The sequence below is a fragment of the Hydra viridissima genome, unplaced genomic scaffold (genome assembly GCF_058129835.1).
Source record: "Hydra viridissima isolate aposymbiotic clone 2 unplaced genomic scaffold, HvirCarnegie_v1 scaffold_12, whole genome shotgun sequence".
NCBI lineage: Eukaryota > Metazoa > Cnidaria > Hydrozoa > Anthoathecata > Hydridae > Hydra > Hydra viridissima.
In genome coordinates, this window is record NW_028324311.1 from 7,216,385 (window position 1) to 7,239,843 (window position 23,459).

Sequence of the window (23,459 nt, forward strand, 5' to 3'; positions counted from 1 at the left end):
TTGACCACCTTATTATTCTGAAAAACCAGTAAACGGATTTGTGCGAGAGTATTATTCAATTCTAATAAAGTTTGTATTTACTACGGGCAAGTTACTTGGGTAAGTTCCATTCAGGTAAAATGCATTTTTGTAAAGAAAATTCCTTCTAAAACTTCCCATGAATATGAATACCAGTCCTTTACATTCAAAATTAACGTTAATGGAAGTGGCCTTACATTTACTTTAATTTTGAATGCAAATGTCTCAAATGTTGAAACAATAAAGAAACTTTCCTGCAATTGGGCTTTTCAGCGCTTATGAAGAAAATACTTTTTGTTATTGATTCAAACTACTACTGCACAAAAAAGAGGTTTGTGATTTTCGAAAGATATTTAAGACTTTTTAATTATGATCTTGATTTTAAAAATCAAAATAATTTGTTATTTTTTTACTTGATGTTTTAACTCCTTTTTGATGCGTAAAAATAAAAAGGCAAAAAAATAAAAAAAATTACATAACTAATCCTGCGGTATTTTTAAATTTACTTGACTCTTCAGATAATTTTTTTCAGGATAATTTTTGGCAACCCCAAGTAGCAATTATAAAATTGGATTTTACCTGAAAGCACCAACTTTATTTTACGAGTGTATCACCTGAGTAATTGTGTTTGTAGATTTGTGGCTCTTTCTCTGGCTTTAGAAATAACATGTTAAATTTATTGGTTAGCACTAACATTTTGCAATTCCATTTTTCGTTTTATCTTTAGACAATAATAGACTTTTAAAAAATTAACTTTTTTAATGGTTTTTTTTAATTCTGAGGTAATTACCATTAAAATATATGTTAATTACCGTTAAAATATACATAAATTACCGTTAAAATATATATAAATTTTCGTTAAAGTATACGTCAATGGAAACTGAAGTATTAAATCAAACCTTCATCTTAAGATAATTTTTGTCTAAAAAAAATTAAAGTGTAATAAATAAAATTGACGTGTTAAGTAGCGTTAGTTTAATTTAATGTTAAGTATATAAGAAAGCTCTAAGGGTTTTTTGTTATACAGAAATGCTCTATGCTTTTGTAAAACTTAAAACTATTTTTAAAAAATGATTTTATTGGCTGCTGCATATATATATACAGGGTGGTGCAAAAAAAAAGCCACACTAGTTTTTTTAATAAAAACAGCAACAAAAAATGTGTAAGACTCGTATAATAAAAGTATTATAGGACAATTTTGATAAAAATGTTTATAACATCATTGTATATTACATATAATAAAAAGAAATTAGGATTTGTAAAGCATTTTTTAGGTTTCAGCTGTTTTAGTACTTAATTGGCCATCCTTTGTTTTTTATGACTTCTGCGCATCTGGAAGGCATACTATCTACAAGTCTTTTTAATAAATCGTTTGGCAAAGCATTCCAACCATCAAGAAGAATTTGGAACAAATCATCTTCATTTGTTGCTCTACGATCTTTCAATTTTCTATCCAATATAGACCAAAGGTTTTCTATTGGATTTAAATCAGGAGACTGTGCTGGCCAAGACATAACTGGTATTAATTTAGATTCTAGATATCTTTTATTCAACCGTGCTGTATGTTTAGGATCGTTATCATGTTGAAAGATGTAGTCACTATTAGGAAAAAGTTCTTTTATACTTGGTCCAAGCTGATTAACTAAGATTTTATGATACATATGCTGGTCCATGATGCCCTTCACCCGGTAAAGTTTTCCAACTTTGTGTGCACTAAAACAACCCCAAACATTAATCTTTCTGTCATGTTTAATTGTTGCCTTGCATGTTTGGGGGTTGAATTTTTCCCCAATTAATTTCCAACAGTGAGATCGACCATTATAAAACAAAACAAAAGGAGACTCGTTGCTCCAAATAACTTTAGCCCATTGTTCACATGTCCAATCTTTGTGCTCAATGCACCACTTTAATCGTTTTTTTCGATTGATTTCACTAACAAAGGGTTTTTTAATTTGCTTTCCAGAAAAAAAACAACCCGATGCTTTTATTCTGCGTGATATTGTCCACTTTGAGATATTACTAAGGTTCAAATCTAGTTTTATCTCAGAACATGTGATTTTACGATTTTTTTTGACAGCGTTAAGAATGTAGCGATCTTCTTTTTTTGAAGTTTTAGGCTTTCTCCCAGATCCAGCAGACCTTTCAGTTTTACCAGTGTGTTTATACTTCTTTACCAATCTACTAATAGTTGAGTTTTCTCGTTTAAAACGCTTTCCAATGCTTCTATGAGACTCTCCTTGGTCAGCAGCTTCAATAATTCGTCCAATTTCTACATCCGTTAGATGTTTTCTAAAATATTAAATGTGTCCATATTAATCTTTTTCTTAAAGATTTTATTTATGTAAATATTAGTTTATATATAAACATACCTTTTCAGTCCTAAATTTTTCACTGACACATCCAATTTTTTTTGTTTTGCTTGATTATACATTTTATAATCAAGCAAAACAAAAAAAATTTGATGTAGCTATTTTAAAGTATATATATATATATATATATATATATACTTTAAAATAGCTACACTTGCCATCAACTTGGCGAGTCAGTAACAATTGATTTTGCAGCGAGTTGAAATGTGAGTCTTCCAAGAAAACCTTTAAAGACAGCTAAAAACTTTTTTTACTAGATGTTTTTAATGGAGAGCATAAAAATACTCGTATAAAGGTCAGTTTTATAAGTTAAGATATTGCGGCCACAATTTGGCAGCTCTTCAAGATTCCTGCCTCTCTTCAAGGCATTCCTTGTAGATTTCACTATGTCTGATAGTCTGTTTTTTTTTGTGTTTTTTCAAAAATGAATGGAAACTTATAATAAATATGTGTAGAGTGTTCAAACTTTTAAAAAATGACTTGGATTTTAACAATGAAAAGGCTTCAAGAAAAGTTTGTGACAACTGTCAAGGTTTATACTAGAAATTTGAGCGAGCTGACTGAAAAGTGCATACATCGGTCAATTTTGAGTCTATCCAGATAAAGCCACAGATCCTGAAGTCAATGACACTGGTGTTATTCATCGTAAGAATTTTGAAGAAACCAATTGTCTATTGATTGAACGAGACGAAATTCAGCATGATAAACCCAGCGAAAATTGACAGACGGGTACCATATGGTTTTTAACTGGGCTTACGGGAACGGGATTTAGAAGGGTTTGTGTTCTGGTTTCCAGACGGGTCCCTTACGGTTAGTGATCGACCGGATCAGATATTTTGCCGGAACCGGAACCAAACCGGTAATAGATTCTAAATATTCCTAACCGGAACCGGAACCGAAAATAAATCCAAACCGGAACAGGAACCGAAACCGGAACCGAAAATAAGTAATATATTTTTAAAAAGTTAGTTCTAATTTAAACAAAAATTAATGTAGTAAAAATAACTAAAATTTTACATTTTTTTTAAAAGTTTTTCCGAAACCCAAGGCATAGAGAAGCAGTTAGACAATCCAAAAAAATCATTTAACACCTAAATGATTTTTTGGATTGTCAAAATGCACATTAATCGTTTTCCCCTGTTCGAAGTTGCGCAATAATTTTTACAATGTGCGAAAAAGATGAGCTGCAGGAGCCAAATTCATCTTTAGGAGGTTCAAAATTGTCCATTTGGATCATGACAATATGTTTAAGAAAATGAGCTGGTAAGAATCAGAATGGTGTAACTTCAGCTCAAATAACAGCGATAAAAACATTACAAGATATGAATATTAATTTAAAGTTAATTTAAACAAGAAAATTAATTAGTTTTCAAACAAAGCCAAATTTTATTAACATTAAATCTCAAGCTTAACAACTAATTTAAAAATTTTTTAATCATTTTTATCAAAATGATCATAACGGTATTATGCTAAATAAAGCTTTATAATATATATTTTCGATAGCATTTTGAACCGGAAAGCCGGAAACCGGATCCGAACCGAATTCCGGTCGATCACTACTTACGGTTGAAAAATTAAGCAAAAATAGTAATATGGGCCGCATGTGGTGTTTATAAGGGCTAAGAAAACTGGGATTTTTACGAGTTTCCCATTAGGGACCCATCTGGTGAAAGTAATATGCGGAAAAATCTATGCAATCAGACCATTATCGCCATTTGCAACTTACCTTGGGCAAAAAAGTTTTTACAATATAACGTATAAATTAAAGTTATAATCGTTTTCTCGTTTTATGTTTTTTATGAAACTCTATATAAAAAGTTGTTATAACTATTTTTGTTTTTTATACATCAATTTTTCTCTTTTTCTTTCTTTAGTAAAAAGTTGAAAATTTTACAAAGTTTTACATGCAATTTGAACAATAAATACTTTAAAGAATTCATTAATATTTACGTTTATGAAAAGTAACGCCACAAGGAAATGCATATAATATTATAAAGTTGACGTGAGGGTTTTCATTATTGTCTTACTTCCTTGTGGCATATATTCTTAGAATCATAAATGGTTTTTGAAGACCATTGAACGTTTTTCTGTAAATCCAAAAGTGCAATTTAGTAATATTTTATTCCTATATTCCTAGATTGCGGAGTATGGATTTTTTCTACTTTCGTTTACATTTTGTAGCAGAGTAACTTACTGTGTAATTTCTGTACTGTGTTACTGAGTAAGATGTTGTATGCAAATGTTGCATTCGATGAAGAAAACAATACCGATTACGTACCACTAATTTGGTTAGTGAATGCTTTGAGTGAAAATGTGTTATCAAAAATTTCATCTAGAAAATCTACAGATTTTTATTGGCCTAGCTAGACAAATATGAAAAAAATAGACTTAGCTAAATCAATATGTCAAGAACCTGAGGTTGGATGGCTTAGGTTTTCAGGAAGAATTTTGTCAACTGCAGGTAGTTTATTTAATATTCTCAAAGATAGTAAAGTAATAATTTTGATAATTTTTTATAAATTTATTTAAGCATTTAATCATAATTATTGAAATTTGAAAATGAAATTTTGATACATCAATAATTATCATAATTACTTTTTAAAATATAGACACAGAATCTGAAGCAAAAGAGAAATGCAGATATGAAGAAGATACCTCAAATGTTGATGAAGTATATCAAAACCAAAAAATTAGGTATATAAAGTTACATAATTTTAATTTAACATACAAAAGATGTTTATGTTAGTGTTACTCCGCTTATGTTTATGTTACTGGCTTAAAACTTGTACATTTATGAATCATTAAAATTTCAAAAAAAAAAAAAATACTTTTGATATTTTGCCAATCCTTTAGAGATAATCAAGAAAAGCCTTTTGAGAAAAGTGAGTAAGATTTTGTTTTAATACTTGTTTTAATAATTGTTATCTATTATAATGTTAGGTTCCAATTAAATATTTGTCATTTATAGATTGCATAAAAATTTTTATGTATAATATAGCTTCCATTGTCAAGGTTTTTTTGTAGGAGAAAATTTTAATTTTTTATAATATTTTATAGTATATATATATATATATATATATATATATATATATATATATATATATATATATATATATATATATATATATATATATATATATATATATATATATATATATATATATATATATATATATGAAATATCAAAGGGAATAGATAGATATCTAGACTTAGAAAATGTCAAAATTAAGCAAGCTCTACGTATGTATAGAGTGTTCAAGGGGAATCAAAAATCTGTCCGATTTAATAAAAGTCTGACTTATTAAGGGTTCAACTTAACAGGGTATATATATATATATATATATATATATATATATATATATATATATATATATATATATATAATTTAGAGCCTTTAACATTACTTGCAGGTTCTTGTGCTAAAAGGGAATGTGGTGTGCATTGATATGAAACCAATTTACTTCCTTAACCCCCTTGAATGCTTTAAATTATTGTATCATATCCCCTAACTGCCTTCTTTTTTCTAGAGTTTGTATATTGAGATAAGTTAGACAGGCTTTTATATATATAAATAAATAAATAATAAATACATGGGTTTACCCACAGCTACTGTGTTTTGCCAGAAGTTGGCAAAACACTTGCTCAGCTGTACAACAAATTAAACAAAACTAGAAATTTTAATAATCAAGAGTTTTCTGGTGGAAGAGTTCTCCATTCACCATTAAATATGATTTTAGTTTTTCATTAAAAATAGTTGTGTTTTTTTTGTCACTGATGGTATTTAGAAGTATATTCCAAAGTTTAAGACCATACTGGGATAATGCTTGATTGCTGAAATGATTATTGTATTTTGTTTCTTTTAGTTTTAGTGTTCTTTCTGACATAGAGTATTGAATTAAATTGCATAACGATGTTTGTGCTTCCTGTTTAATAGATTTCTGCATTATTAAAACGACCTTGAAATATATTGTTTCTCTAATTTTTAGCCAATGCAAGTTGTTATATGCTTTGTTATTTACTTGAGTTTCTATTCTGGTTTTAAATACCAGTCTTGCTGCACAATTCTGAACAGACTGCAGTTTTTTTAATAGTGCCTTATCAATTCCAAAGTAGAGGGAGTTCACAATAATATAGTTGTGAAAATAATAATGAACATACTATGGTGCACAGATCTTTATGGGATAAGAATTGTTTTATTTTGGGTATTTTTCTCATTATATTGTTACAGCTTTTAACAGTCTTATTTATTTGTGTTTTTAAAGATAATTGATTGTCGAGTATCACATCTAGACTTTTTGCGGAATCAACAAATCAAATGCATTCCTTGTTAACAAAAGTACCCTTAATAATAATATCTTTTTGAATGTTAGGTGGTGCCATAACTAATATTTTTGTTTTTGATTGGTTTATGAATGATTCACACATCCATTTAGAAATGTATTCAAGACATTTTGGTATATCCACAACTAGATATTAAAGAGATTTGGACCCAGAACTGTACCTTGGGGTGCTCCATTTTTTACATTTTGGTTAGATGAACATGAATTACCAATTTTAACTTTTTGGGTACGGTTAACTAAAAAAGTTCAAATATATCATTGGTTAGTTTAAGTAAAAGTGTTTCAGTCAAATGATGTTGTTTGTAGATAAGTGTTTTTACTAATTTATAAATATATATATGGGCCATGGCATGACATTTTAGTGGGGGACCGAAGTACCAAAAAAACCTAAAATACTTTTTAAGTTCTTAGTGAGAAAAAATATTATATGAGGTCCTTTTGAAAAAATCAAGGGGGTCTTTGTCCCCACCCACCCCCATATATATATATATATATATATATATATATATATATATATATATATATATATATATATATATATATATATATATATATATTATATATAAATATATATATGTTTATTTATTTAAAAATATATACAATATCAATATAAAATTATAATTTATTTATCAGTAACTAAAGGAATGTTATACATTTACTATCACAACAATTTTTTATCTGAAGAGTGTTTAGTAGAGAGTTTTATAATATATTAAATGAATAAAACCAGGTGTGTTACCTATAAAATTTTAGACTAACAGTTAAATTTTATTTTTTACAGCTTATATTGAAACAAGAAAAAGCTTCGAAACGAGAATAAAACGATGGAAAAGCTTCCAACTCGCGAAACAACCGTGAAATCAGATGATACGCGATTAAAGAATGGTTAAAAATTCTCTCAATTTTGACATTGTAATTTTAATTGTTATTTTGTTTGAAACAAACAGTCAAATCATATACAGTTTTATTTTATCTGTAAATTATAAACGTAGATTTTCAAGATTTGCAATTGGAAAACTTTGTGGGAACTATACGGGTAACCCAGCGGGCATACCCATATGGGCCCCAGAGGAAAACCGCGGCCAAGATCCGGCGGGTTCCCGATGGGTTTCCCATATGGATCCCAGTTGCAAACCCAAATGGGTCCCTTATGGTTTTAAAGTACGGGATTTGACTGGGACCCATACGGGATACCCAGCGGGCATACCCATATGGAAACCGCGGCCAAGATCCGGCGGGATACCGATGGTCTTCCCATACGGGACCCAGTTGCAGACCCGTATGGGCCCCGTACGGTACCCGTCTGTCAATGTTGGCTGGGAAGGTATCGTTAATTACTTAAAAACTACTTAACGGGTACTTTTCAAATTTTTTTTTGAAGAGAAGTTAACGTGTCGTTGTTTGATTAAATTGATTCTAAGTATTGATTGTTATTATTAAACAAATGTTAAATTGAGAAAAAGTTTTGGGAAATTTTTCTTCGAAATCATTTGTTGTCACAAGTTGACATTTTGGAATTGGGTAGTGTTGCTCGATCTTTAGTTGGATTTATTTTGTGGCGATGTAAAGAAACTAGATCTATTTGAAAAAAAAGCAGGAAGTGGAAAAAAGAAAAGATTTAAGGACAGGTATAACGCTAAATCAATTATTCGCTCCGTATTGGCAAATCCATGTCAGTCACAGAGAGATCTTGAAAGAAAATTTAAATTCTGCCAAGCTTTGATAAAAAAACGTCAAGAATATAAAGCATATTATAAAAAGAAAACTACAAAGCAATACTTTGTTCAAAAAAGCAATATAAACTCTTTAGCTGAAAAAGCTTTTGCATACTTGAAGACGATGAAACTTATTGTAAAAAGCACTTTTCACTACAAGTCAAAATGTATATGTCACTAACAAATTCAAGTATGTTTAAACTAAAAAATTTGCTCCCAAGTTCCTTGTATTGCAAGCAATCTGCTCCTTTGGTTTGAAAAGTGCACCATATATTACTCGTAAGACTTTGAGCTTAGATTTATATATAGAAAAGTACTGAAAGAAATGCCTCCAGCTATTCATTAAAAAGCATGATATGCCCACAATATTTTGGGCTGATTTAGCTTCAATCCACTACTTCAAGAAGTCTCTAAAATAGAATAAACAAAAAGGAGTCGAATTGGTACCTCAGGAAGCAAATCCTCTATATTGTCCCGAGCAACAAATTATGAAAATTCATTGGTTAATTATAAAATCCTATTGAAAATCACAAATTTAGCTTCAGCTGAAGAAGATTTTAAGAAAAAATGATGTCAAGTATTCGCAAAAATGTTCGGTTTCTATCTACCCAGTAGGCATTGAACGTCCTTAGACGTCCAATGACTACTGGGTAAGCGTCCAATTAAAAATTTAAAAAATGATTGAAATAAATAAATAATTTGGTTAGCTTCGTAGTGTAAAAAAAAAAAATACTAAAATCTGTCAAGTAGTTTTCGAGTAATTACATCATGATATTGCTAACATCATGATGTTGAAGAGCATGAAATAATGAAATGAATATGCAAAAGCATTAAACATGAATACGCTGACAATTCTTCTTTGAAACATGAATACGCTGACACTTCATATTTACACTAGCTGTGGGTGAATTTGACGTTTCAGGTAAAAACGTTGCTTACAAGTGATGTTGAAAATAATCAATGTTTTGATGTAAATGCAAAAATAATAAATCTACAATGCATTATGCTGAAGCAAACATGAAATGAGTTTTAGATATTTTATCCACCAAGCATCATATAACATTTATTTTCTTATGAATACTGAAAGAAAAAAGCATCTCAGAAGAAATAACTTAAATGAAATCTTGATAAAAAAAAAATTTGTGGCTCGGATTTTTGTTATAATAATTATTTTTCTTTACTTTTCTTTTGAATATTGAAAAAAACCAATAACTTTTGTTCTAATTGAAGCAAATACTGTCGAGACAGTATTTGCTTCAATTAGAACAATTTAAGTTATTTCTTGTGAGGTCGTCTTGAAATTAACAAACCAACACCGATATGTCGGTGTTGGTTTGTTAATTTCAAGACAACCTAAGGAGATCTAATTTCACTTTAGAATAATTGGAGGGACATATTTTGCCCGATAATTGGTTATTTTTAAAAAAATTTTTTATTTATAAGGGTATTTAATAGCAGGTTTTTACAACTGATCATTGAGGAGGAAAATGGTTCGTTTTAATAGCATAAGAAATGATATGCACTAATTCTCCTATTCATAGGTTCTACATATTATAAATTGTCTGAAAATACCATATTGACCCGAGTATTAATTAAAAAATGTTTCAAAAACCAATGACTAACTTCAAAACCTGAATAATCCCATTTTACAGAAATTTCAGCAAGAAAACTAGTTGGCGAAAAAGAAAGTGGAGGGAGAAAAATTTTACTATAAATTTAGTACTTTCGATTCATTCCTTTTTTTATTAAAAAAGAGATGATAATCACAAGTTCAGGGCTCATGGAGCTGGTTAAATCTATTTGCTTGAATTATGTTATATAAAAATATATCACTTTTAATTTCATTAATTTGGAATAATCGGTCAATAATTAACTTTAATAACACTTCCTTTCTGTTCAATCGAGACTAATGAGTCTCTAAATCCAATATCAAAACACGTCTCACGCTGTTAAAAAAAACAGAAGTGACTGAATAGTAACGAGGCTTGCCAACTTTAGGCCTCTCGTACAGTGAAAGATTTTTAAAAAATAGACAGAAATAAACGCTCTTATGTGACCATCGAAAACGTTTTTGATCTTATGATTCTGCTTTTCAGTTCCAAAATATATCAAACTAAAAGTATATGACAATGTAAAATAACAAAAAACTTTTTGAGTCCAAGTATTTGGGCTTAAATTGTGTTTTGCAATATGCACACTTTTACGTAATTTTTCAGGTTCAATTTTTTTATATTTATTCAGTTTGAACTATATTCAAGAAAACATGTATGAGTACATAATCATTCAGATTTTCAAATTTAAAAATATCGTATATGTATGACCATCTGAATGAATAAAAAAGATAGGGTTTTGATCTTGTTTAAAAGTGAAATATAAATCTTTTATACTTATGGGTACTAGTATCAAACTTCTTATTAAAACATATTTTTGTAAGAAACAATATGACAGTGTTCAGGTAAGTATTATGCTCAGTTCATATGCCAATCCTGGCCTTACATGAAAATGCTATGGCTCATCAACTTTTTGAAATGTATTTTAAAAATTAAATTGATTTATTTGGTTCAAAAAATATTTTCTGCACAAACCTATTTTTTAAGTACTTCCATAGCAGTCAAAATATATTTAAATATTTGGAAAGTATTTAACATTCAAGTATTAATATAAATGTTACAATGTTTTAAAAAAAACTCTTTAAGTTAAAAAAAACAAAAACAACATAAAAACTAGTATAAGATAAAAAGTTTTCACATAAATGAACAAATATATATAATATGCCTATTATTGAAAATAATTACCCTATATGACACTCTGACTTGTTTACATACTGAGTTCAATTACTACTGCAGTGATAACTGTTACTAAAAACATTTTATATTCAAAAATTTTTAAAGTTAAATTTATGTATGAATATATTTAAATTAGTATGTAGTGTGTAGTAATAATAATTAATCTTTAACTAATTTTTATATCTAACACTATAATTGAACTTATAGTTAATACAAAACTTTATTTTTAGTGATAAAATTTCTTAAATAAAATGGCAGATCAGTATGAGGAATATAACTATGATGACAAGTATCATGCTGAATCAAGTTCACGAAAAGGCAAATCCAAAAAAGATGTGCGAAAAGAAGAATCTATTGCTAAACCCAAACCTGGTGCTGAGCGTAAAGTTGTTGGCACAATTGCCAATTCTGAACAGAAGCGAAAAGAAGAACACAAAGAGAAGTAAAATTGAACATTTCAGTTTTGTTGTAGTAACATAGATGCATTGTATACCTTTATTGGTCAAAATTTTATATTTAAAAATTTTTTGGGTGTTGTATTTAAGTTATGCTTAAAAAAAGATTCAAATCGTAATATATAAAGAGCGTTTTTTTTCTTGTTAATCTTAATTATCTTTTTTGATTCTTTTATTTAATTTTTGGTTATTTTGATAATTAAAACTGGATAGTGATTTTATAGTATAGTGATTTTGCTTACTTCTCACTACCCATATGTCTGATATTATAAAATTGTGTAAGCATATTTATGGATTCTAAAAAATCTTAAAATAGTAAAATAACATTTGTAATTCTTTGATATTCATTTAATTCATTTCATTAGATACTTTGATAGATTCTTAAACAATAATCTTAAATTCAGTGAACTTTACCTGGGTAATATAAATAGGTCAACAAAGATATAAACCCATATGATGCTAAATCCCATGATACTAAACTCCATATGAGAATAAGCTTCAATGATTCTTCATGAAATAAATCTCAAAGTATTTGAGTTTATAAGATTTATTTTTGTTTTTTAATTAAATTTTCTTTTTATAGAAGTTAAATTGTTGTAGATAATTATTTTTTTGGAAATAAACTTAAATGAACACATCACGAACTGATAAATTATTCTTTGCAACTTTACCTGATCTCACATTGCTGAGAGGTTTTAAAGCAACACATGATGTGCTGAAACCATTTGGAATACAACCTTCATGCTGTCGGTAAGAGTTTTTGTGTAAGAGGTCTATTGCTGTTTATGCTTGAGTTGTTTATAATTGCTGAGAATTGATATTGCTTCATTCTTAATTTTTCATTTTAAGATAAATATATTTTTATGAGCTGTTGAAATTAGGATAAAGTTTAATTTCAAATTATGATAAATCTAAAAGCATTCTATTTTAATTTCAATAAAGTTACCACTCATAGCATGTCAAGTCAATCAAGTAATTTGTATCAAAATATTTGTACTTAAATTGAGATATATTATTTAATAGTGATTAAAGTATTTAAGTGTCATTATGTAGAATGAAATGAACTTACACTAAAAAAGTAATGTGCATACATTTTTCACCAATGCTAGTTATTTATGCAATATATTCCTGTCATTATATACCTTTATATTAATTGGTTTAGTCCTTTTTCAAATCAATAACTTTTAAATTCTTTTCTTAAGTAGTGAGAAGTTTAGATGATAGTTTTAGATGATTAGTTTAGTTTTGAGTAGTTTAGATGTGTGCCTTATACTGTTATATTTAATATAACAAAATAAGGTAATTGATTATTTAGTAGTCTGAGTGTCATGCTCTCTGCTGATGTCAGCAATCTAACATTCACAGGGGGTAGCCATGGAAAATAACAAATTTTATACAGGTTTTTCATAAAATGAAGTTGTTCCAATAACACTAATACTGACTGTGTTGATGGTAATATACATTTAAAAGATAAAATATATTTTCTAAAGTTTTGATTTTATGCATGCTGATTAAAAAAGTAATAATAATATTAATTCTTGTTTACTATGAATTACAACAAAAATAAATATTGGTTTGTTTAAACCATCTATGTCAGAGCTGAGCAAGATGTCCCACTTTAAGATTTCATCAAAGATTAACCAAATATGAAAGCTCCTTCATTTTTTTAACTTTAAATTGTCAGTAATTATTGCCAGCAATTACCTGGCTGTATAAAAACAAAATTGCTAGCATGACCACAAGCCACTGACTATTGAGATATCTGACAGGCGTAACAATATTGTGTTAGTTTTGCGTAACTCAAGTACTGAGTTTTGCAACTTGATAGTTGCGAGAATCTCTTCACATGTATACTAGATTTGCGTAACTCAAGTCCCTCTAACTGCATATTTAATGTTATGTAATATTGGTTCATCATGTTAATTAAATTGGTATTTGTGATATTTTTTTTTGTTAGTAAGTTTAATTGATGCCTTTAAGTATTCTGATATTTACAAACTTATTGGAGAGAGGGGGAGAAAAAAAACTAGACATTTAAAATCAATCTATTACTGATGAAATGAGTAGTTCTTTATTATTTGAAGAAATAAAATCATAAATAAAATTCATGGACAAAATGATATATTTTTTAGAACCTTTTCATGTCTTATCAATAAACCTATTAATATTGTTCTTCTTTGTTGTTGTTGTTATTTCTGTTTTTCAAATTAATACAATTTCTAATATCCAGGGAGCTCTTGTTTACTATGCCAGATGTGCTAGTATCTCCTGCTTTTAATAATCAAAAGGACTTGTTTATTATTGCTGAGGTAAATGTGATATATTTGAAAAGTTTTTTTTTTATTCTTCAAGTAATCATTTGATATTTTTTGAAAAACTTTGTACTTATGATTATTTAAATACTCATGCTTATCTTTTTAATCACTTATTTAAAAGTATCTAGTCTAGGGTAGGAAATATTTTTTAAAAAAATTGTTTAAGGAGAAATGGCTTTGCAAATATTTTCTTAAATTCATTAAGTTTTATTTTAATTTTCTTAGATATACTTTAAATTACCTTAAATCAAATAATTTATATAGAGAGAGCTGCTATAGCAGGAAAACTAAATAAAAAATGTATTGTACATAAGCTTAAATTTTTTCTTAAGTATCATAGGATATTTAGTCACTTTAAATTTCATTTACTAAAATATATTCATCTTTCCATACTTAGTTTCCTACCATTGTTGCTTTAGGCATCAATTGCTTCATCACAAAATTTCCTGTGTCAACTCAATAAGATGCAGATAAAGGTGTGAGAGTGATAATTTATTTTCTGATTTTATAAAAAAAAATTAAATTTTCTAAGCTTTAGTCAATGCTGTGTTTTATATGACTATTAGACAGAACTTTCAACTCATTAGCTTTTTATGTGATGTAGAACTTCTACCATTTGTTTAGTTTTTAATATAATTAAGAACTTCTACTTTTAGTTATTTATGTAATATAAAACTCTTGTTTAGTTACATTTTTTTTTTAATATTTAGAAATAATTTTATATCATGTTTAGCTTTGCAGTAGATTAGAAGTAGATTCAGAATTTTTTCAGTATTGCTTGACATATAGTATTTATCAAAAGTTAGCTCCTTTTTGGAATAAAACTGGTTCATTTCTTGCGCAAGGTATTATTGAAACAATTTTTTAGTCAAAAATGTTCTATTTTACACTAGTGATTTTTTTTTGTGAATATAAACTCATTATTATTTTAAAAATATTTGTAGGTGTATTTTGCGAATATGTTTAAAGTTTTATTTTTTTGTCCTCTTTGCAGGGCGATGTTTTCTGCAAGAATGTGAAAAATTTTCTGCAATCAGTAAATTTTTTATTTTAATCTTTTTATTTTTCATCTTAAGGTTTAAAAAGAATTAAACTTACATTCAGGCTTGATGAACAAAATACAAATAGTTTTTGATTCTTTTTTTTTTTTAATCTTAAAAAAAAAAGTTTATTCAAAATTTTTTTTTAACAGGGTTAGAAATTACTGTGACTGATAAAATTTGCTTGGCATTGGAACCATTCCTTGTGAAAATGCAACCTCCTTTGGTTTGTTTTTATGAAGTTCCTAACACATTGTTTCAATCTTTTTAAAATCTTTTTTGGTATTCAATCAAATTCTTATATAATTAATTTTTTCTAAAGTTAGAAGATTTTATGGTGGATTTTCAAGCCTTATGGAACTTTAAAAGAAGTAAAAACTTTATTATAATGTCCTCCTCAATTCAAGATCTTAGCTGTTATGTTTTACCAAGGTATGTTTTTATATTAAAAAAAGAAAAAAGAAATAATAAATATTCTAAAAGAAACGCTATTTTAAAACAACTATTAATTTTTTAGTTTTATTTTATTCGTTTCTTACATTGTGCAATTAGTTTCTTAATGTCTTTTTTAATTATATAAAAATTTGGGTCTACAAATGAAATTATAAAAAAAAATTTATAACCTGCATGGTTGCAACAAAAATAGAAATATATTATACAAATATAAATACATAAATTGTTATGTAAATGCAAATATTTTTTTCTTCACAAATATAGTTTAAAAGTGGGAAAGGTGCACTCAATAACTCATGACATACCTCTAAATGCCCCATTCAAATCTTATGATGATATGAGGCAGCATTGGAAATTAATGGTAAAGTCTGTTCCTATATCTATCGTCAATCTCAGTAATATATGGTCTGTAGACCAAAAATAAAGTGCTTATTTTAAGCACAGACATTATTTCCATTTCATTAATGATTGTTCTCAAAACTTAAATATTCATCAAGACATTTTTGATGAATTTTTTTGTTGAGTAAAACTAAAAGAGGATTTTAATTCCATCCTTATAAAAATGTGAAATACTTTTATGTTTTCTCCAGCATTTAAAAAATAATTTTTTTAGTATGGTTATCGACTTCCTTCAGGCTCTTGCGAAATGTTTTTCAATATAAAATTTTTTGGAAGTACAATATTCACTTATCCTGAGTGGTGCGTTAGAAAGATCGAACCAATCAAATATCTGAGATGTGATCATGATACAATATGTAAGCAGTTTTTACAAGATCTTTTTACAAGAATGCCATCTATATGTGGTTCATTATTGCACTTCACTAAAGAAAGTTTATGCTGGCAAAAGTCACTGCTTTCAGCAGATATGGGTTCAAACTCTTTTTTGATTAAATCTCTTCCAAAATTATCTAATGCACAAGTCCATATGCTCAAAAAAAAGGTGAGCTCTACTGATACTCAAAGGGGTCAAGGGTTTCATTATACTGAATGCTCAGAGAAAGACAGAAATAATCTGTATAATACAAGTTTATACAATCCAAAAAACAGTTTAACAAATAATGACAAACTTCTCTGCCTGCAAAATGAAGAGAAAACGCTCTATCACTTTTTAAATCATGATACGAACAACTCTGACACACGAATACAGCAACTTTCTTCAGATTCAGATATATTTCTAAAAAACAATATTATTGACATACCTGATTCCCCTTTCGTGGATATTTCCCCTTATTCTGAACACAATTTAACTAATAGTTTTAGCTGTAATCAAACTTCATTAAACAAGATCAATGATTCAGATATTTTGCATGAAGAAGTACTAGACATATCTTATAGTGGCTCTAAAAATCAATCAGACGACGACGTAAGTGTAGTTCCAGATGTTAAAACAATTGTCAAGAAAAAGTTGACCGATAATCAATTCGTTAATACAATCGATTTTGCAACAAAGAAAGTAATTTTATCTGAACTTGTTGATTCCAGAACAAATATTCTGGAAAAAGGTCTAGTTCATCATTTAATGCATGATGTTGATAAAAAAAATTTCGTGTGTTTTTCAAATAAGTGTATCTTACCAGAAAGAGTTTCTGACGATAGTGTTGTGCCACAAGGGTATCTTCATCAACAAGTTGTAACAGAGGAATGCACAAGTATTGTTAATACAGGTAAATGAATGCCATAAATATTTAAAATAGTTACGCCATTTTTTTGTTAAAATTAAATTTTAGTGGTTTTAAAATGTTTTTTTTTGTATTCAGGTTTTCCTCAAAAAACCACCCAAAGTACAAAGAATAGTTCAAGAATCGTTCCTTCGTTTATACCCAAAAGTAAACCAACCAATAAAAATCTTATTCCTGTTAACGGAAGTTTTGTTTTAAATATGCCAACTAATTGTTCGTCTAAATTAAAACCCTCTTTTATGCCTAAAAACTTACGTCAGACCGTCAGTAAAAATTCTGCTCAGATTTCATTGGGAACAAAGAGGACATATCATTCACAGTCAGAGGTTCCATTAAGCGAAAATAACCTATTATCGTATAAAAGTTCTGAAGCATCTGTAAGTATCCAAGAAGAAAACTTGTCTGAGTTATGTTCAATAAAAAATAAAATCATAGTAACAGCACCACACAAAAAGCGTTGTGATGGTATTAATACAATGCATGAGTCAAGCCTGAAATTTCTTAAAGTACCTAAATTTACCTCCAATGTTAAGAAACAAAAAGCCGAGAAAAAAGTTCAAGCTGTGCAATCTTCGACAAAGACTGCTGTACCTAAACAGATCGATAAAGACAAGAAAAAGTTCTTGATCCCTTCTAAACAATATCAAGCCTTCGATCATGTAAATGAGTTACAGGTTTCTGAAAACATACCTTCATTGATAAATTGCTCTTTAGTAAATCAGTCTCAGTCAGCTGAATTATTAGATTCTGATGCATTCTCTCATTTACAGGTAAGTTCTGATTTTTTTACTTTTCTCAATTTATTCAATTAGAAAGGGATAAGCATAGCGTATTTATACGCTGAACATTCAAGAAACAACTTTGCAACAGTTGTTTGTTTGATAGAATATTTGTGTAAATTTTGGTAAAAATTTACTATATAATATACTGTTATTAAGTAGTTTATGTCTGAAATGGCTCACTTGACTTGTCCAAAAGTAATAGGCTTAGATCAATATAAGTTTGGCACGTTGTAGGCATTTAATCTATCCTAGCATTTAATATATCATTCGGCATAAAGTATTTAGAGCCCACATTCCTACAGAATTCATGTGCATACTTTCATCATTATCTTTCATCATCATCATTAACTTTCATCATTAACTTTTATTTGAGAAATTCTTGTTTTAGAGGTCTTTCTTACCCGTAGACATTTTCATACATAACATAATGGTTTAAAATTATACTTTTCGTTTCGGTTCTAAAAAAAATTCGCGTTCGGCTTATTTTTAAAGTAAAAGTTTGTTTTTCAAAAAAACTTCACCAGACAAAAAGTATTCTTAACGTTTCTGCTCAAACTTTATTTTCTAGACATCTGATTCTATAACTATGAAGAAACAAAGGTCTAAACCAAAAGTACAAGATGTCGATGTTGAATGCATGGCAAAAAAGAAAATGGTATCTATTTTTAAATTTTTGTAACTTACATACTCTTGATTTTGTACATAATTTTTTTTGTAACTAGTTATGCGCTAACCTTTTCGCAAAAATCATTTTTTAGCTTGGAAAGGTGAACTTGATAACAATTAAAAGTTGGTTAAATCAAAAAGGGGTTTCTTACAAGTCTTCGGAGAAAAAGGAGCTGTTAATTCAAAAAGTAGAGACTTTCTTGAATATCTTCCAAAATAAACTTATCCAGCAAGAAGGAGAGGTCGTTAGTGCAAGTCTAACGATATAAGTAAAGCAGAATTACTCAAGCTTTGTTTTGTTAGCTCTTCTATCTAATCATTTATTTTTTAAATAGCCTACTCTGCTATTTTACTTTAAAGTAAGATATTTAATGTTTACATCGAGTGAATTAGAAATATATAATGGAGTAAAAAAGATTTAGAATCTTTTAGAGAATAATAAGATATAAATTTGCTAGATCATTTCGATCTTTATTTCGATCTTTAACTCGATCTTTATTTCGAACTTTAATGATTGAGAAAAAAATTTGCAGCAAAAGTTTATGAAATTAAAGCAAATGATACACGAGTTTGTAGCAAAATAGTTTTTAAACATAAGAAATTTTTTTTTGGACATTTATCCTGAATATATAGCTAACCAAAATTGTTAGTGTAAAGTTCTATGAAAAAAATTTTATGTTGAGTTTTACGTATTATAAAACATAATGTAGATTCTTCAACAAATAAATTAACACATGGGTTTTTTCACGGAAATGTTAATGATTCTTAAGGTACTTTTTTAACAAACTTAAGTTTTAGAAATGTTAAATATTTGTATCAGGCAAATGTGAGAAAAAAAAGAGTTTCAAAAACTCAATAAAGAAGTTTTTATAACAGCACAAAAAACATCCTGAATTCATTCAGCTCAAAACCTTGAAAACTTCAACTTTTTTATACAAATTTCTGTGTCAATCCGTAAGATTTGTTTGTTCGAGTGTCATTTGATTTCTATAACGTCAAGAATTAGTAATTACTTAAGTATGAATTTTCACTTGCCTCCATTTTTTGAATGTGTTCATTTTATTTAATGCGGCGTACTGGTTAACAAATATTTGACAGAACACCCTTAACTACATTGTATTTTCTGTTAAAATTAATCATAATCTATAAAAGCTCTTAAAATCATTAGTTAATTTAAATCTTTAGTTCACTAACTACTTTTGTTATGATGCTATTCAACAAATTCAGAAGTCTTTAATTGGAGGAATTTGAATTTCATTTGTTCACTTGCGTTTTTGTGTTATTTTTTATTTTGTTTCACAATTTTGTCAAAGTTTTATAAACTAATTATATACTTGGAACATTTAATACACATTTGAAAATGAAGTTGAATTTGTTTAAAAATTTGCTAGACTTTTAGTGCAAAACAAATTTAAAACTGACTCACTACATTTTTTTTTCGATTGATGCTTGTTTATTAATTTTATATACATATATACGTACGTACGTACTTACATACATACATACATACATACATACATACATACATACATACATACATACATACATACATACATACATACATACATACATACATACATACATACAGGGTGGGGTAACAAAACTTAGAAAATGAAAGACATGCATAAAAATTTATTTATAAATAACCAACCAGCTGATATCAGTATAATTTTAAAAAATACTTGTAGGGCCATTAAGAAACATTCATTATAGTCGCCTTTGTTGACTATTACAGTCTGCACACGGCGCACTATGCGTCGCGCTGATAGAAAAAAAGGTAATAGCCTTATAACTAGAGAACTATTTAACATTTTGAAGTAATTTTTTTAACAAAGCATCAATTATGAGATATTGTTTGTTTTTACATATATTTATAAAAAAAAGTCCGGTCTTTTTTAAAACCGGTTTCATTCCGGTTTTTTAGTTGGTTTATCCGGACTAATTCGATTTTTGATTAAAAAGATATAAAACCGATAGTTTTTGATATTTTAAACTCTAAATCTGATATATCAATTTATCTTTTTTAGGGGTTACAGGCATTTTTAGTCTCCAACTTATATTTTCATGTTAAATAAAAAAGGAAATAGCAGAAATATTTTATTATAAATAAAAGTGAAATAAATACTCCAGAAGTTCCATTCCCCTCAAATGCAGAATCAAGGTTCTGATGCTAAAATAGGTTTTTAACAATATGTGGCTATGAGAATAGCCTTTTTTTAAAAGTTGCTTATCAATTACAGCTGCATGGTTTAATGATGCTTCCTTGATTTCTTTTCTTAATATGAACCATTACTCTTTGACTTCCTAAAATTATTTAACAACAAACACTAAAATTTTAAAAAGTTTTGTTATTGTAAAAAATAGTATAGTTTAAGATATAAACTATTTATTATAGAAATTATCTATCAAATTCTAATTTTAACAATTTTACATTCAAGAAAAAACTGTATTCACTGTAATAAATGTATATAATTGAAATATAATTAAAATTTTCATTCTAAACATGTCTCAGCAATCTTTATGTGGAGCAAATTTAATATCTACAACAAGCCTTCAAGAATTGCACTATGCATCACTAAGTAGAAATAGGACTTTAGACACATCTTTGAGGAAAACAAAAACATGGCAAAATTGAGTCAATTTGAGGCCAATTGATGCAACTTTTCCTCAAACATAAAAGTTTGGGATTCTTATGCTTCAACTTTTCTAACAATTAGTTTTTTGTTTTTTTTTCAAGCATAAAAAAACATGCTGTGTTGATTATGTGAAAAGATCTCAAAAATATCAGATTGGCTACCACCAGCACCTAAAATGTATCATTAATAAAATTAAACGATAACATTAAATATTTAAATTTAAGATATACATAGCTTTCTCCAATATTTACCTTAAGAACAGTTATCAGCTTAATCTTCTTGCAGTATAGCCTTAATACCTCTTGCATTTTGTTTTTCTTACAGTATAGGTACATATCAGATGTCATAAATAAATAATTAGCTGTATCCCTAGTATTTTCAGCAAAAGAAGTTAAACGTGCAGGACGTACTCATGCAGTTTTGTTGGCTTTGTTCCTGGCTTCAATGGCACTCTCAGACAAAGAACCTATTGGATACTTAAAATATTTAATAAAAGAAACACCATGAACTACCATTCTATGCACAGACTGTGACATTGGAATGGTTTTTAAAAACTGATCATTAGAAATGAGACCAAACAGACATTCAGATTTCTGCTTGAAAATTTTCACATCCGGTCTTGCTGTTGTACTATTCATATCAATGAGCAGGTCCCTAAATAGTTTCATCATAGTGGTATTCTTCCAGTCACAAATGGATTATTAAAGAATTTTCGTGCAACATTGCCAGTGTTGGATGTACAACTTCCCTTCCTGACAAAAGATACCCTTATTTTTAATTGTATTTTGAATAAGTGCTGGAGTTTTTTTTTTGTTTTCAATAAATTCTTGGCCATTTTTTGCTGCTATTTTTCTTCCTTGTTTCACTGCTGGAAGTTTGCAAGCAGTATTAAAAAAAAACTAACTCCATGCTGAATATCCACAATTGAAGATTTCAATATATTCCAAGTTTCAATATATTTTTGTCTGCATCTTTATCTTTATTCCAAATGGTTTCCAAATTAAACTCCTTAGGACTTGCTTGACATACATGACAGCACTGAGATGCAATATTTTTTAAAGCATTTTTGATACCACAGCATTAAGTGTTTTACCATCATTCATTGTGGTATAAATAGTTGACAAACTTGAATTTATAACAAAAGTATTGTCATGAAGTATAAGTTTACTTTTAATATTCTCTAAAGACAAAATTTCATTTTGTAAATGTTCAAACTTCTCTTGAATAAAACTAGCAGTCTCTTTGGAAACACAAAACATAAGATGACGGGTTGCATCTGGATTATTTGGATTACAATTTTTCCATAGTATCTTTTTTCCACTTCTAATCTCCAACAGTACAAACACTTTACTATACACAGTGTAATCATCCACACCTTTCTTCATAGTTACTGCATTCTGAAACTCAGATTGGTCACTCTGACCATCACCACCCACTTTGCAAATAACATGTTATCACGTTCCTCCTGTGCTAAAACTTTAATAGAATTATCTTCATACTCCAAAAGATATTCAAACTCTCTAGAAACTGAATGTTTGATCATATTGAAGAGACTATATTTTACTTCAGTTTCTGAATATTTCACCTGCTCTGGAAATGTATGTGTTAAAAGTTGACGATGAGTGAATCAAGCCATTTTGATAATTTATAAAAACCATCGCAAGGTAAAACTGAATCAAATAAAAACTTACCGGAAGTTGTTGAACTACGGAATTTTCATTTACTTCACAGAATTTAGTCGGTTTTTGAATAAAATCCACAATAGTAAAAATGATTTTTAAGCATGAGGTCACAGAGGTCGCCTCAATTTTTTTGCATGGCAGTAAATTCAATTCGCAGTAGCTATATTTTATTCAAAAAAAACGAGGCGACCTCTGTGACCACATGCTCAAATCAATCAATGTTTAAGAAATCAAAAAATCAGCAAAAAAATGCTATGCCAAAACCCTTTTTTTCTATTTCTAGTTTTACATTCAATTAAATACATGATTATTTTAATTTCGCATAAAAATAATATAGAAATTCTACACTTATCATATATTTTGAAAGGATTTTAACAAAAAAGCGAGTTTTTTAAAACCTTAAAAAAACCCTTAAGATGTCAAAAGTTTAAAAAAACTAAAAATGATTTTTTTTTTTATAGAGAATTAAAAATTGAATGCAAAAAGAAAAAACTTAAAAAGTTTAAATATGAAAAATCACTAA

General features: G+C 28.1%; 2 protein-coding genes across 7 annotated transcripts; both read left to right on the plus strand.

Moving 5' to 3' along the window:
- Nucleotides 1–3,973: 3,973 nt before the first annotated feature.
- Nucleotides 3,974–7,684, plus strand: LOC149881030 (uncharacterized). Its single transcript, XM_090069867.1, has 4 exons — nt 3,974–4,848; nt 4,997–5,081; nt 5,241–5,269; nt 7,509–7,684. Exons 1-4 carry the CDS (start codon nt 4,761–4,763, stop codon nt 7,583–7,585), a joined length of 279 nt encoding a protein of 92 aa, XP_089925993.1. The 5' UTR covers nt 3,974–4,760; the 3' UTR covers nt 7,586–7,684.
- A 4,521-nt stretch (nt 7,685–12,205) lies between these two features.
- Nucleotides 12,206–19,365, plus strand: LOC145194366 (uncharacterized). 6 transcript variants are annotated; one of them, XM_090069013.1, is made up of 12 exons: nt 12,206–12,433; nt 13,914–13,992; nt 14,418–14,474; nt 14,732–14,843; nt 14,993–15,034; nt 15,191–15,264; nt 15,361–15,470; nt 15,756–15,852; nt 16,105–17,155; nt 17,249–17,940; nt 18,521–18,607; nt 18,711–19,365. In XM_090069013.1, exons 1-12 carry the CDS (start codon nt 12,312–12,314, stop codon nt 18,885–18,887), a joined length of 2,700 nt encoding a protein of 899 aa, XP_089925139.1. In that variant the 5' UTR covers nt 12,206–12,311; the 3' UTR covers nt 18,888–19,365. The 6 variants fall into 6 exon arrangements, with proteins under 6 accessions (XP_089925139.1, XP_089925141.1, XP_089925142.1 ...); XM_090069015.1 differs by lacking the exon at nt 14,732–14,843 and having other exon boundaries at nt 12,265–12,433; XM_090069014.1 differs by lacking the exon at nt 13,914–13,992 and having other exon boundaries at nt 12,352–12,433.
- The last annotated feature ends 4,094 nt before the right edge of the window (nt 19,366–23,459 follow it).